At 38.2% G+C, this 16,163-nt stretch overlaps 1 protein-coding gene across 9 annotated transcripts in view; it reads right to left on the bottom strand.

The window, feature by feature from the left end:
• The window catches only part of fcho1 (FCH and mu domain containing endocytic adaptor 1), a 90,264-nt gene that overhangs the window by 16,858 nt on the left and 57,243 nt on the right, over positions 1–16,163 (bottom strand). For all 9 annotated transcript variants that reach the window (XM_041790607.1, XM_041790612.1, XM_041790614.1 and 6 more), the window contains 9 exons: positions 14,986–15,127; positions 14,547–14,699; positions 12,167–12,271; positions 10,138–10,236; positions 7,905–8,001; positions 7,535–7,646; positions 5,693–5,717; positions 3,467–3,527; positions 508–701 (listed from right to left, as the gene is read on the bottom strand). In XM_041790607.1, the coding sequence (XP_041646541.1) occupies positions 508–701; positions 3,467–3,527; positions 5,693–5,717; positions 7,535–7,646; positions 7,905–8,001; positions 10,138–10,236; positions 12,167–12,271; positions 14,547–14,699; positions 14,986–15,127 (988 nt within the window). The remainder of the gene's footprint in view (positions 1–507; positions 702–3,466; positions 3,528–5,692; positions 5,718–7,534; positions 7,647–7,904; positions 8,002–10,137; positions 10,237–12,166; positions 12,272–14,546; positions 14,700–14,985; positions 15,128–16,163) is intronic.

Here is a 16,163-nt window from a genome sequence, read left to right as displayed (position 1 = left end):
GTTTTAACATTTTGCACATGGAAATGAATATAGTTAATGCACCCACTATCTCCACTTTGTAATATAAGCAAATGAGGTCTGTTGTGTGAGAAAAGTGAAAGAAATACAGAAAACATTACTGTAAGACACTCCCAGTACCTTGTCAATTCCCCTTGTTCCTTGATTCTCATCCATGTCAACTCAAAAGAAAATAGAAATGTAGTAGAGGTGTAAAAACACCATGCTACTTTGCTTTTAAAATTAAATTAAGCTCATTTTATTGCAAATGCTTGCTTGCAACACATGTGGTTAGTAAACACTGTTATTCTTTCTTTTTCATTCCTGCCATAGCATTCTTGTTATGGAATTATTGACCTTAATCAGAGGAGAGCAAAGAGTGCTCGTTCAGACTTTGTAAGATCCCCTAGAGAGTGTTTATTATCCCATCAGAGTTTTTAGATCTGAGTCAGAATAACCCAAGTTGTCCATGCAATATACATCAGGCTCTGAAAAAGAGATCCCCACTACCTGTTGTCGAACTGCTCTGTTTGGAGGCAGGGTGAGTGCCCCAATGGTGGCTTTCAACTCTTTCTCTGTGGCAGCAGAGTTGCTGCGATTGCTGCTGGCGACCGGCCTGATCTGGATGTGAAATTTCTTTGGCTCCTCATCGTCAAAGTCAGAGTCACTGGAGTAAAAGTTGTTTTCCTTCTCTTCAGAGCAGCGTACAGGCAGAGAATGTAGTCAAGGAGAAAAAAAAGCAGAAAAAAATGTACAAGGACCGAAAAGCTATGATGTGATTTTAAAAGCTAAAGGTACGATAAATTCTACAAATGTTACAAAACTTTAACATCTGTTAAAACCAGATGTTTGTGGAAATCTTCCACAATATTTTTTTCTAAGTAATTAATAGCATTTCATAGTGACTTGTTCATTTTGCTGTAATGATGGAAATGTAATGAAACATAATTGGCAAAATTTCTGTTTATTCAGGGAGCTATAACAGACATTCTTCAACACCATTTGTTTAAAATGATCAAAGCTCTATCATTTAATGATCCATGCTATCAAAAAGTACATAAACTTCATGATCTATGGTCAGATTTGTAACCTAAAGAGAGAGACTCCTGTCTAAATTGCACAATTACATTGGCAACATTGGGAAAGTAGCTGGAACTTGCAGGTAGTGAGGGCCTCACCAGTTTTATCCTCTTTTCCAAATGTTGCCCTCACATTTGTGCAACTAAGACAGTATGCAGAAGTTTGCCTGTAATTGTTTACAATTACAAAATAAATTGCCCAATTGTGAGTTTGTAGGAATTCCATTGTTGTTTCTGCCATATTAAAGTTATAAATATCATTGAATTCTCCGGTTTCCATTGCTCTTTCACAGTTTCACCTTCTTTTCTAAATGTTGCCGATGTATTTGTGCAATTCAATCAGTGCTGACTCTCGCTTTCATTCAAAATTTTGACCAAAGATCATGCAGTTTCTGTACTTTTTGAAACCATAGATCATTTGAATAATGGAGATTTGATCCTTTTTGGAACATATGCTTTTAAGTAAAGGGATAGAAAATTTGGACAACCTTAATATTCGGAAATGTTGCCAATGTTTTTGTACAATTAAGACACTTTAAAGGAATCATTCTGCAATTTTTACTAATTAAAGGTAAAAAATTACTTCATATTAAGAGTTTAGGACTGTGAGGTTTGTTGTGGTGGTATCAGTTAGTTATCAAAAGAAATATTTAGTAGGAGGATAGAAATTTTTTTACAAATTAAAGGCATCATTGTGTTAAATACAGTTTTACCTCAGATAAATTGAATTCATGACAATGAGCCAATTATTAAATAATGAGGCGAATAAGAAACACAAAAGTACAATGTACACAAAGTAAATCAGTGTTTCTTGATATGATCAGGAAAATCAGTAATAGTCAGACAACTGGACTGTTGTGAAACACAGACAGAAGCACCACACGGCAGGATGAAGTTAAGCAGCCAAACTGCCGCCTCCTGCTGCACCATTGTGTCAATGAAAGTCATCTGCCCTTCTGATTCAGTTTCACATTCAGCTGAAAATGAGGCTCAAGAAACTGGAAGGGGTGACATGCTTGGTGTTTATTAGAGGATTCAGAGAAACTATGGGACAAATGCAGCATGAGGGCTTTAATGAATGTAAAATAACCTTTTCTGTGCAGAGGAGGGGACGAAGTCAGGAAGTGTTAGGGTGCTGAGTGTTGATATCAGAGATTTTGGGTCAGATTGTTACTAATGATAAATAAATCAGGGTTACAGAGTCAGATCTTGGAGCATGAAGTTAGCAGACCGAGTCATTCATATCCAATGCTGGTGCTGGACTTAATCTTGTCTCTAATGATAGAGGCTTTGAGTCATTTGCACTAATAAATAGGATAATGACCTCTATAAATTTCTGGCTCCACAGTTGATGAAGCCATGATGAAGCTATTTGTGTGAATAAATTGGTTATTTCCAGCTTCTCACCTCTGAACTTCTGATTAAGCTTCGTTTAAAATTCCTTGCTCACACTGTGGGACCTTCTAAAGAGTCTATTCAGCAGAATCATGAGGTTACATTTGGAGAAAACTACTTCCTAAAGTAAGAAAGGGACAAAAAATTGATACAGCAATTTATATTGTAATACAGTTCTTGAATTGGTGGAGCTAAATATTTATATTTCAATTAAGTAAATGGATACATCAGTCTGGCACTTCACCTTTTTATGGCAGTTGTACTCCTCAGATATCCTGATACATCATCATATGATTGTCCTGCAGTGTGTCACCTACTACAGAATCACTGAGTGTTTTCACAGTGCATTTTAGCAACAGCCATGTAATGAGGCTCCACCACCATTATACCTTTACATATTCATACTAATGTTGTCTTTCCCCATCTGTCAGTTCATGAGAGAGAACTGTAGTTGGTCTACATAATTCAGATAAATATCTTATAAGATGCCAGTTGGGCATGTGATGAGAAAAACAGTTGTGACTTCTTTAGGTTAAGACTGCCAAAACTAAAGTACTGGTGCTTCATCTGGGACAACTCATGAGTGAATAAAAATATAGAGATGTGAGCAGAGCAGAGACATTGCTCTGCTGAAATAAAAAGAGTCTAGGCCAACATAATCTACATTAGTTATATAAGGTATTTTGTGCCTTTCATTCTGAATAGCGCGGGATGCTTTAGAGTAGTAGTGTAGCAAAATGAGGCACTGATATCTGTGTTTTGATTGGGCTTGGTAGGTTTGGTATGTGTTGCCACTGGTGCCACATTGGTAAGGGGACTCAGTACTCATCTCTAATCCACAGACATTCACACACCACAAAACAGCAGTGAGAGCAAACTGGGGTGAAATATCTTGAATTAGGACACATCGACCTGTGATTGGAGGTTGTGGTGATCAAACCCCTGACCTTACAGTTGAGAGATGACCAACTCTACCACTGATCCACAAAGGATATCATTCTGAGTGCTGTCAGCTCGGATGACGAATCCTTCATCGTCTACTTCCAGAGGTGAATTCTGTAAGAATGAAAACAAACACAGACAGGAGAAAGAGTTAGACGTATGGCACTTCAGGCACATCTCTCACATACTGAAATGCTCCGTCAGAGTGTAACACTCAGCCTCCATAGAGAGCTCTGTGAGTGTGTCTACAGACGCTACAAGTGAGAACACAACTGTTCATCATTTAACACAATACTACCAGAGAGCCAAACAAATCTGTCTGCTGAAGCCACAAATGTGTTTTCAGTTTGATCTAAATCTTCTTATAAAGCTTATAAAGTTTGAAACATGTCAGCCGTGTTTTTTTCAGTAGTAATACGTTCTTCAGAATTAGAGACATGAGAGCCAGACCTGCGGTTCTGCCACAGGGTTGCAGTTATTTTTAGACTCTGTTCGTGAACACACGCACACTCAGATGGTATTTGATTAGATCAGATTTCAGTAAACAGATCTACAGTACAAGCCAGAGAAGATTTTTCACTTTAGATCAGAGAGAAAAAAGGCAGAGGAGTTTTCACTGACTCATTAATGAGCACTGGTATAAGTAAGCTAACAGAGGAGTAATGGAGGTCAGTTTAATGCAGCTTCACTGCTCTATAGGCTGACTTTTAAAGGTGAAATATTTTTGCATTTTCTTATTTAGACCTTCTCAAAAAAAAAATACTGATAATGCTTTTTTAAAATTTGTTCAGTTCAGAAAATGTTCAAATCCCAGATAAATGTGTACATTTGTTCAGGGATAACTGTGATTCGTTATTTTACTTTCTTTTGACACTCTTGTGAACTGACGTTACATCAGGTCTTGAAGTTAAAAGCACATCAGGGTCTTATTCAGTCTTACAGGTTTATACACGCAAATGTGACATCTGGCTTTAATGAGTTATAAGAAAATGTAAAAACCTGAAAAAAGACAATTTCTAGTAATTAAAGCAATGGTTCTCAACTGGTGGGTTGGGGCCTAGAAGTCTGTCATGTGACATTTGCGGAGTGTCAAGAATTTGTGCCTGGGAAAAAAATTGTGTTTTGTCATTATTTTAACCTACTTCTCTCATTTTCTTGGGCTTTTTCCATGAAAACAAGTTAACTACTTAAGATCTCTGTAAATTTCCAAAAATGTACATTATCGTGTTAAGTTGGTACAAAATGCATTTATTTTTTCCAGTCTCTGTTTCAGTCATATGTTTAGCTCTCTCTAAGGTTCAAACTGAAATTTTTTTCATTAAATAAATATGAGTGGCTGCAACTGTTTGGACATTTGGGTTGTGATTTGTCATGAAAGAGACTGCGATGGGTCCTAAAGATAGGCCAATTGAGAAAAACTGCATTAAAGTACAAAGCACTTTCAATTCATTCGTTGCTCAACTTCCCTTTACAAAGTTTTTTTGAGTTTAGGGTCTTAAGCCATCTTTAACTGTAATGTTTAAACTTTGAACTTCTTATTCACTTTCAACATGTAATTGATTGTTTATTGCTTGATTTCACACAAAAGCTCTGAAAATGTATTTCACATCTCTTGTTTGTCACCAAAGAGATGAAAAAAGCATATCAATGTTCAGCGTTGAAGGTGAATGGGCTGCGTCAATGAATCTTATGTAACACGTTCTGAAAAGTGACCTCTGCAAACATTACTATCATCTGAGGAACGTATTGCCCTTGGAAGTGTAAAATAGCTGTATCAGAGGCTCTGTGATCTGCTGTTTACTTTCCTCTTACACACCAGACTGTCAGATGCCACTCCAGCAGCACAAACACAAACCCACAGATGTGCACGATCTCTCTGATACGCACTGGAAGGCATCTACATAAACACAAACACTCTCTCAGTGAGTTACACACTTCCCCTTTGGTTGCCAAAGTATCTCAGAAAACCTCTTCTCAGAAGTACCAGAATAAACCTGGGAAACCCCACACCAACACTTATGTCATTATCACACCGTCACGATTTCCTGCTCACCTTGCTACAAACATTTACACATGACTCTCTTTCCATCCAGCACGGAAAACGCTCTCTCCTCTACCATTACAGGAGAGCTGAACAGATCTCTATAGTTATAGCTGACACTCAGGGAGTCTGACAGCACTGACGATCAGGGGCTTTATTATAACGACAATGTCATTTATGTAGCAGCTTTAAAAACACAGATTTGGAGCAGTAGAGTTTAGAAATGAAATATACTTACGAGTGCTTCTGTCACTGCTGAGTCCCTGCAAAAAAACAAACACACATTTACATTAATGTCTTTATTCTGTTGTATCTTAAAACCTCTAGATAAGAGCATTGATCAACATGAGTGCTGATAAAGAGTACAACATCACAGGGACTTTTCACTACAAGATAAGATAAGATAAGATAAGATAAGATAAGATAAGATAAGATAAGATAAGATAAGATAAGATAAGATAAGATAAGATAAGATAAGATAAGATAAGATAGGTGTTTATTGTAACCGAGGGCCAGTTTAGTTTGCAACAGAAGTCCGAACAAGCCATACACCTCGTAAAAATACAGACATAAATTCATGTTATATAACTCCCATGGGTTTTATCGCAATAAATCAGCAATGAGATCCCGTACGATACACAACAGTCCAAATTACACAATTCCAACGATCTAAAGAGTTCTGTATGTATAATGGCTGCAGTACCTACAGCTTATTTAAAAACCCAACAGCTGATGGAACTAATGACCTCAGGTATCTGTTAGATTTAGCCCTTCTAAAATCAGTAAACCTCCTCCCTGATGGCAGAAGTCTAAACTCTGCATGCAGAATGCAGCACGGCAGCACCGCGACACCTTGCAAGTGCTCCTAAAAGTTTCTGAAAATTCTCAGCCCATGAAAAAATCCTGAGTTGCTTATTTGCATAAGGTGTGTTCATCGGTGCACTTTTTTGGTCTGTGCCGCACACTTAGAAGCAAATCACAGTTTCTAGTCAATTTCTGGGTGCCAGCAATGCCCCTCTGCTCTACTACACAGGAATGCACAGTTTATATTATAAGCCTGACGCACACCTACTGCATTTTTTTTGCCAAATTGTCATATATAAAGTGCAACTGTTGTTTGACTGTCAACATCACTTTTTCTTAAGTCTTCATTTGTTGTTTTGGGTTTCTTTAGATACCGTAATAAATACCGCACTGTGGATTTGTAACTTAACTATTACCATACTGTGAAATTTTGATACCGTTAATCCCTAAATATACATAGAACTAAACTGATAAGCAGGGACGGAGAGTAACTAATTACATTTACTCAAATTACTGTAATTGAGTAGCTTTTTTGTGTAATTGTACTTTTTGAGTTGTTTTCAAAATCATAGTATTGTACTTAATTATGTTTTTAAAGGTTCTAGTACTGAATAAAAAAATAAACACCAAAAGCTGAAACAAGGAGGTCCAAGCTTTCCGGCAACATGAAAACGACCAGTCGTTTGGCTTTCACAACACATGATGGTCAGTACATGCACATAGCAAGAGAATGATTCCATATTTCTTCTCAAAACAGGTGTGGCGTTGTACTTATCCTTATAATAAATAGTCTGGTTGGAGGTCCATGTTTTCTTGCTGTTATTGAACATTAAGGACAGGTCATATTTCACTGCGAAAGCCCCTTAGGTATAAAAAGTATCTATTCAGTACTTTGGGTAAGTTTTAAATGACTTACTTTTTTACTTTTACTTGAGTGGATTTATGGACCAGTACTTTTACTTCTACTTAAGTAAATTTTTACCCAGAGTAACTGCTTTTATTGAGCACAAAAGTCTGGTACTTTTTCCCCCTCTGCTGATAAGTGGTAATCAGAAATGTTTGGGGTGCCTGGCTACAAAAAAAATCAGCAGTTGTTGAGTTTTACTTTTAGTACAATTTTCTGCTTGCTGAACTAGTAAATAAAAGCAAAAACACACTCAAGGCATACAGCCAAACCCCAGCAGAGCTGATACTCGGTACCACTTCACTGCCTCTTGTGTGATATTGCTTAAATATCTGGTTTTGTTTCTGAGTGCTTTTTTGTGCTTTCACTCACGTAGAGTCTGGCTCTTTGTCCCTCTTGCCGAGCCCAGGGATCCTGAAGGCTTTTGCACGACTCTTCTTCCCACCCTCAGGTGCTGTCATATATTCTTCAAATCCAACCAGAGCTGCAGACCACAGGAAGTGACATTAGAATAAAAACAGACATATGCATACAGAATGTATTCAGGCTCATTCAGGAAATTAAATCACTTACTCACACTTGTATTTTCTGTGAATTATTCCACCTACACACTACTGTTGTAAGTGTGGGTGCTTTCATATTTTCATTGTTATGTAATCTGCTCATTTAGTGTGTTATATGCTTCTATTTTACTACAGCTGAAAAAAAAGCCAAAAATGTAATCCCCATGAGCTCACCATACCTGGTCTGTCTTTGCCTGTGCCTTTCTGCTCTGCAAATTTCTGTATGAGGTTATCAATGCCAATGTTTTCCACATTCTGCTTGAACTCCTCGTGAACCTGCAGCAGAGAAGAAGAACAATGAGAGTTTGGTCCTTTAAAAGGTAAGTCATGTCCAGTTAGGCGTCACTTTAAGTAAGAAAATAAAAGCAGTACTGGATATGGTTATAAAACCTGCTATGATAGTAAAAATAAAGATGTGTAATAGGTGCATCTATTGCTATACATTTAGGGGTACAGAGACATTTAACATGAATGCTATGTGGGGCATGCAGTGAGTTAGATAAAAAAATGTCTGTAATTTTCTAGAGAAATAAAAAAAGAACATGATTGTGCAGCATCGTTCAATGCTAGATCACAATGTATGATAAGGCCTTTTCAGCCTTCAGGATTCATTTATTAAAGAAGAATAAAATAAGGCCAGGATCCCTAAATTCACATCTGGTCAAATAATGGGAAGTCACTGACCCAACAGCAATGGCAGCTAACTGCAGAGCAGTAAAGAATGGGACTCTGTATCCTGTTCACATTAATGGAGGTAGTTTTATTGGAAGAATGTAATAAAGTACTTTTTAACACCATCTCAGATCATAATCTCTCTGTTTGTTGGAGAAAATGTAGAAATTAAAATGCAAACCATTGCTATACATTCTGGTAATGTTATGTTATCAATGACTACTGACTACTTACAATACATTTTCAAATGTGAAGTTACTTTTAACTATTAGACCATAAACTAGTACTTCCCAAAGAGTGGGCTGTGACGCCCTGCTGGGCTCCAGAGGTACTGCAGGTTGACCGCAAGAGGTTATTTACAATGATACAAGTCAACAACATAATTCTCAAAATTAAAAACCCCCTTCAAACTTAATTACATGCTTGTATATATATTTAAATGGTCTGTTAAAAAACACAGCAAGAAATTCTAACCTACATGTCATCCTTACATAATGTATTATGCCATATGTACAGAACTGGTGTCATGGTTTCATGGTTTTATCACACCACTCAATTCTCTGTTGCAAGAATTCAATATCAGCGCCTTCAGAAACAAAAAAGGAGAGAGTTTGTGGAGTCTCAAAGTACATGTACGAATATTAGGAAAAAAATATAGGCAACTTTAAATCATTACTTGTAGTTTTTGACTCCACCAACGCTTTTCTAGGTTTTCAGTAATTTCACTGAAAATTAAGAGTTCACACTGACATTCTCAGTGTATAAAATAAAAAACTGAGTTACAGAGATGGAGTCTTATTTTATGGTTTAATTAAGGGTTTATGTTGGCCCCAGAAGGTTTTCAGGTTTTATACTGAGCTGCAGCATACGTACGTTTAAAAAATGGCTGCTATATACTTTGGATATGAGCCTCAAGAATGGCAGAAAAGAGACAAGTAACTGGTGGCTAGCATTAAGACTCTTCCTAGGAAATGGGTATCATAGTTCACAGTTGAAAGGGTTATTTTGGGTCAGTACATTCTCCCCGATTGATTATATCCCTCAGAAAGGTACGACAACTTTTTTGGACTAATCCTTCCGTATTTCATAGGTGAGATAATTTCCCCCTTCCAACAATAAAGCACCATTAAATGATCTAATATTACTGACAATTTCCCCACTCTTTATGACTCTTTATTCTGCCACTGACTGTAGGTTTAGGTTGTTGGCTTTAGTTATCATCTAGTCACAATTCTTTGACATATTTTGCATATATTTTTTGTTGCTGTTTGTGGATCAACAGCAGTTAGCAGAAGTTATTTTTAGCCGTGAGTCTATTCACAGACAGTCGGCATTGAAAGCAGCACTTCAACAAATACAATCAAAGTTTCACTACTTAGGCAAATAAAGTGAAAGTCATATCTGCGACAACATGTTGGTTAGTTTGGCTGTAACACTTTAGTTGTTAAGATGAACCTTTTGTCTTTGGTACGACCAAAGAATGACACAACTTAAGGTAAATCTACGTTTTGGGTAAGGTTTAGTATGGACTTCAACTTAACCCATAACTTTACTGAAAGGTGGTTCAGTAGGCTGCAGGGTTTGTAGATTTTGACTCATTTAAGTTGTACATTGTACCCTTTAGTTCTTTTTATTGGCAATGCTTTATCCCATGTGGTTTCATACCAATACTTTTGTGAGAAAAATTTAAAAAAACAGAAAGAGTAAGAGAATCTATCAGAAGAGCAGGCTGTTGCATACCTGTCCCACTTGTACGTGAGTGTCCTCTATGGAGTGGGAGTAACCTTTGATCAGCTGTTTCATCTGACGCAGGTGGGCCTCCTCGATTTCCTGAAACTTCTACTCACAACAGCACCCACAACATGCCAAGAAAAGACAACACACTGTTTAAAAGTGAGGGGGCAAATTCATTTAGACATATAAACTACGCTAATTCCTCACTTTATTGTCCCTGCAGGATAGTTTGGAGTTTAAGGAGCATTTAAAGAGAAAGCTATAAAAAAATATTAAACTTTTCACACCATATTCTTTCAGCCATAAATTAAAAACAGCCTTTAAAAAGAGTGGAGAATCAGGAGCAGATTCAGTGAGGCAGTCAGCCAGTGGAATAAGCTCTGGGTTGCCAGCTCTTTAAACCCATGATAATTTGGGAGGATTTCGTTTTGATCCTTTTCCTCATTCAGTCAGCTAATTTGTCTCTGCACGGTTCATGCGAATTGTCTTGATAAAGTGCCTCTGGCTTTGTTTAAGAATTGAATTTGTGAAGAGAGTTATGCCAGTTTCTATTGTTTAATTAAAATGACAAAATATGGACAGAGAGAGTTAACATTACACATTCACCTCTGACTCTCTGTAACTACTGTCAGACTTCAGCAGAGCAGTTTATCCCAGTCTTTCTTGAACCAAAGCTCCTGTGGTAAATACTGATTCTCCATCTTTAGGTCTGTGAATTTGAATCACACTCCTCCTTGAAACTTGTTTGAAAAAAATGGAATCTTTGGATACTGTCATCCCTCACTTGTTTGGTCTGAATTAAAAACAATTTTATTTCTTTTTTCTGTTGACACAATACAAGTTTTGAATTTACAGCACTAGTAAAAACTGAACAATATCAATAACAGTTTCGATATAATGACAAAAGGACAGACTTCCTATTAATGGTTGAAATTTTACCTCAGTGACTCTCTCCACATGTGACTTAAATCACTGTGTAATTCAGATTACACAGTAACCCCCCCCCCCCCCCCCCCCCCCGTTACTGTGGGAATTTGTGCCCATTCATTCTGTAGAGCATTTATGAGGTCAGGCACTGATGTTGGACCAGGAGGCCAGGCTCACAATCTCCATTCCAGTTCATCCCAAACATGCTCAATGTGGTTGAGATCAGGGCTCTATGTGGGCCAGTCATGTTCTTCCAGCCCAAACTTATCAAACCATATCTTTTTAGTCCTTGCTTTGTGCACTGGGGCACAGTCTTCAGAATGACCCATTTTGTATAGCAAATTTTTGTAAATGAAGACAGCATGGCTAAGTGCTTTATTTTATACACCTGTTGCAATAGGTCTGATTGAAACACCTAAATTTAATAATTAACATGTGTGGCCAAATACTTTTGTCCATATACAATATTCAATATATAAGTTTTAAGTATTTATACCAAATCCCCCCTTCTTACTCTTTCTTTTACTTGAGTTTTTTCATAAACATCAAAAACAATTCATAGACGACAACAATGTGTCTTTTATCCTAGTCACAGACAAATAAACTCAGTGACAGGTGTGAAAGCACCTATATCCTATCATCTTCTCAGAACTGTGCTATTTTTTACAGTCTATTTTACTGAGCTTCCTCCATTTCTGTTTGATCCTTTGACTCTTTTTATATCACTGGTAGTGACCCCCCACCACCCATAACGACCAAATCTTCCCCCACAAAGCTATTACAACAGATAATTGGCTGCACAGATTTTAAATGTAAAAACAGAGACACTCATTGGGGTTTGTTGTAGATATCTATGGCAACAGTAGCAGTAACCATGGCGGCAGTGATTAGAGGTATTAGATGGGGGGGCAGGATGTTCATGTGCATGAGTGGGTGGGTGTTTTTAGAAGCCGGGGGTTGGGGTATAAGGAGGGCATGATGTAGGATGATAAATGAAAGGATGAGATGGACTTTCCGTGTGAGGGGAGGAGGAAAAGCACAGAGAAGAAACAGATAAAAACGGCACATCAGAGGAAGAGAAAGAGAAGTATTCCTCTGATCAGCTGACCTGGGCCGACTCGCTCATCTTCTGTTCAAACTCTCCTCCCACGCGGTTGTACTTCTCGATGCACAACGCAAACGACTCGGCCGCTTTCTTGGACTTCAGCTCCGCCTAGTGAGAAATTCGAGGTAAAGAAAGAGAATGATGGCCCTTAGCTGTGCATGTTAGTTTATATATCTGAAATATCAATGAAACCTCAGTGAATGAAAACTAAATACTGAATGAATCAGGCCCTATCTGCAAAACAAGTACACATTTATATAAGGTGGAGGAATGAGACGAGCAGCTAAAAAATGTTGTTTTCCATAAATGGTCAGGTAAGATCATTCTAAATTACACCCTTGTCCCATTAGTGAACCAAATTGTAAGGAGTGAGTGTGATTTTGTAAATTACTTTGGACTGGTTTTCATCAGGCAAATTAAGAATGGGTTTAAGCTTCGTTAAAAAGTCACTGGGTTAAAAGGTCACTGGGTTGTCTTGTAGTCTTACAACCGTGCAGCATCCCCAATCATCATTGCTTGTCAGCTTTTTTAAAACAGAATTGCATTTTCAATAGGAACTGTACTCCATAAAGTAAAAATACCAAACAGTAACCATTTCTATTTCGTGGATGAATTTCACAGAAAAGAGGGAGAAAAGCGGTTTAGAAGTTTTAACAACTTCAGCTATCCAGAAAGCATTCTCTTGCATTATGAAGGTACAAGGTATTATCGCTTTTAAAAAGCTTTTCTCAGTCAGTAAGGGTATATTATGAGGTACGCGCAAACCATGAGTCGGGTCTGCTTGACATTCCTGCCCCCTAAGGGAGGTTTTAATCTCCACTGTAACGGGGCTAAACACAGCTAGTGCTGTGCTCATAGTGATTGACGCTAATCTTTATCATAATAGATACAGTCTTTATTATAAGATTAATGATAAATGCTGTTCTTTATCATAATAGGATACAGCCTTTATTATAAGATTAATGATCAACAATGGTCTTTATTATGAAACAGCAGCAAAAAGAGAGAAACTGTGACGGCCATGTGAAAACGGCCAGCAGCTCAGCAGCCTAGCTTTCAGGTGAGCTAACAAAATTTTTAACTTTCCCAGATTCCCAGTTCCTTTTTTTCCCAATTTAATCTTTAATCCACAAACCAGATTAGGGCTAGCTCGTACCTACACCTCTATCCTTAGACTGTTAGTTCACAACATGACAGAACAAGTGTATGATGGATTACAGACAACAAAAACATGACATCCCAAAGAATTTTACTTCAATTTAGAGGTAAAGGTCTAATGTTTAATAGTCTATCTAATTGATGACTTAATTTATTTGATGACTAACTTACTTTACTTTTATGAATATATTATATATTTCTTTGAGCAGCAAAGAAACTTGTTTATTTGGTAATTTTATATGTCTGCTTTTCTTTTTTTTCCCAAAGAACACACAGCCACTTTTTTTCTCCTGCTCTGTGTCCATCTGTCTTATTTCTTCACCGGGAGGTTGTTTCCTTCATGCTGCACAAGTACTTCACTCACACAAATACAAGCCACAGGGAGGAACACTGATAATTGTTATAGAAGGGAGCAGGGGTAAGTGTCCACTTATTAACCAATTGCAGATGGTGTTTTTTTTTATCTCTCATGCATAATGGGAACTGAAGGAAAGTCACGTTCTTCCATCAGGCTTAAATGGACATACAGCTACACAGTACATAGTACAGTGAATCTGACCCATGTTAGTTTTTGACATTTACTATGATTAGTTAATCAACATTAATAGTCTATTTCCACATGTAGTACCAGCTCAACTCAGCTCTAGTCCACTTGGTTTTAGTGCCAATAACTTTGTTGTCCATTACAGTTTATATTTTGACAGGAAATACTCAATGTAGGCGGGGCTACATGAGACTTCAATGCCTTACAGCATAACAAAAACTGAGAAAACTGAGGCAATCGTGTAGCTGGTTCTTGGTCTGTGCCTTTCAGTTGCAGCAAGGACACAGGCTTTGCACCAAAGACGGCAATAAGAGGGGTTTAATTCCCTCGTAGGACATCTTACTCATGACACTCCTAGTGGCAATACAACCTGACCAATCAGCAGGTAGCAGTTTCTTGATGTCAGAGTTTAGTATCGGCTCAGCTTGTTTTACATCTCACCGAAAATGTACCAGGTGTCATCCCTTACAGATTAAAAAAAATACAAAATAAAGTAAAAAAACATGAGTAGAGTTGTGATGAGTTGAGCTTGTACCACATAAAAGAACCATTGGTGTAATTTTCGCAGCCCTGATTTAAGACAAAAAAGATTTATAGTTCTCTCCCCTTTATTTTCAGGCCTCTTTTTGGCATCTAAGAGTGCATTCAGAATACTAGAAAAAAGTAAAAGTGTTTGCTGACTTTCTCCAGCTCTTTTTGTGGAGCTCCTTCCTTCCTGAGTCGGTCCAGCTCCAAACACTTGGCATGGTATCCTTCCTTTGATTTCTGAAGGTGACTGCTCTGAACCTGCAGCGCCTGCACCGCCTCCACTGTCCCCACCATCTCCTCCTTTGTCTGGGTCAGACGCACAGACACACAAAGAAAAAACAACAGATGGACATACTGTACAGATCATTATTGTACTTGATACTTTCAGGGAAACTAAGGCAATTACTGTGAAAGGGGAGGACAGTAATTGGATTTTGTGTGAGATAAATCAGATCAGGATGACAGCGGCTCAATGAAGGGCAAGTAATGAGAGACTGTACAAGTCAATGTTCAGGAAAAGACAGACAAGAACAAAACATTCACTTTTTACTTGGGAGAAAAAGATTTAACTCCCTTCATCCCAGGTACATACCTTTCGGTGGATTTTGACCTGCTCATCTCCGTACTTGTTGATATCACGGATGAGATCGTTCATCTTTCTCATCAGCTCGAGATGGCAGAGAGCCAGTTTGTCCGAAGAGACCCTGAAGACATCCCACATGGGAGCAAAAGTCCTGGGAACGTACAACAAAAGCATGAAGGATACAATTTAGGCTGCAATGGGTTGGATGTTTAGTTTTTTATTTTTATTATCAAAAATGCTCTGACAACAATATCATACTGTTGGTGTGTTTTCATTACACCCTTTCGAGAAAATAGCTTTGAGGATTCAAATATATTCTAGCATAAGCACTTTCAGTTATGTTTTCAAATTCTAATACTTCCTAAATTCTTATTTTGCTCAGATGCCACCCATTTCTCTTTATCGTTGCTGAGATTTTTGTACACTTTGATTGGAGTACACCTGCAACAAATTAAATTGATTGGACATTATTTGAAAAGGCAAACATCTCTCTACAGAAGGCCTCACAGCTGACAATGCATATCAGAGCAAGCCATAAGGTCAATGGAACTGCCTACAGAGCTCAGAGACAGGATTGTTGACAGGCACAGATCTGGGAAAGGCTACAAAAAACTTCCTCTGCACTGAAGGTTCCCAAGAGCACAGTGACCTCCATAATTCTTAAACAGAAGAAGTCTGGCACAACCAGGACTCTTACAAGGGCTGGTCACCTGGCCAAAGTGAGGAGAGAAGAGCCTTAGTAACAGAGGTGACCAAGAACCTGGTTTTCACTCTGACTGAGCCTCAGAGATCCTGTGCTGAGATGGGACAAAGTTCCAGGGGGACAAACATCGCTGCGGCCCTCCAACAGTCTGGGCTTTATGACAGAGTGGCTAGACCAAAGCCTCTCCTCAGTGCGAAACACATGAAAGCCTGCTTGGAGTTTGTGAAAAAGCACCAGAAGGACTCTCAGACTGTGAGAAACAAGTTTCTCTGGTCTGAGAAAACCAAGATTGGATTATGTCTGGAGGAAACCAGGCGCCATCATTACTTGTCATCACCTACCCCATACCATCCAAACAGTGAAGCATGGTGGTGGCAGCATCATGCTGTGGGGGTGTATTTCAGTAGCAGGGACAGGGAGACTAGTCCAGGGTTAACGGTAAATGGAGCAAAGTACAGAGATGTCCACAATGAAAACCTGTCCC

The sequence above is a fragment of the Cheilinus undulatus genome, linkage group 7 (genome assembly GCF_018320785.1).
Source record: "Cheilinus undulatus linkage group 7, ASM1832078v1, whole genome shotgun sequence".
Taxonomy (NCBI): Eukaryota; Metazoa; Chordata; class Actinopteri; order Labriformes; family Labridae; genus Cheilinus; species Cheilinus undulatus.
This window is presented reverse-complemented; position numbering and strand designations above follow the sequence as displayed.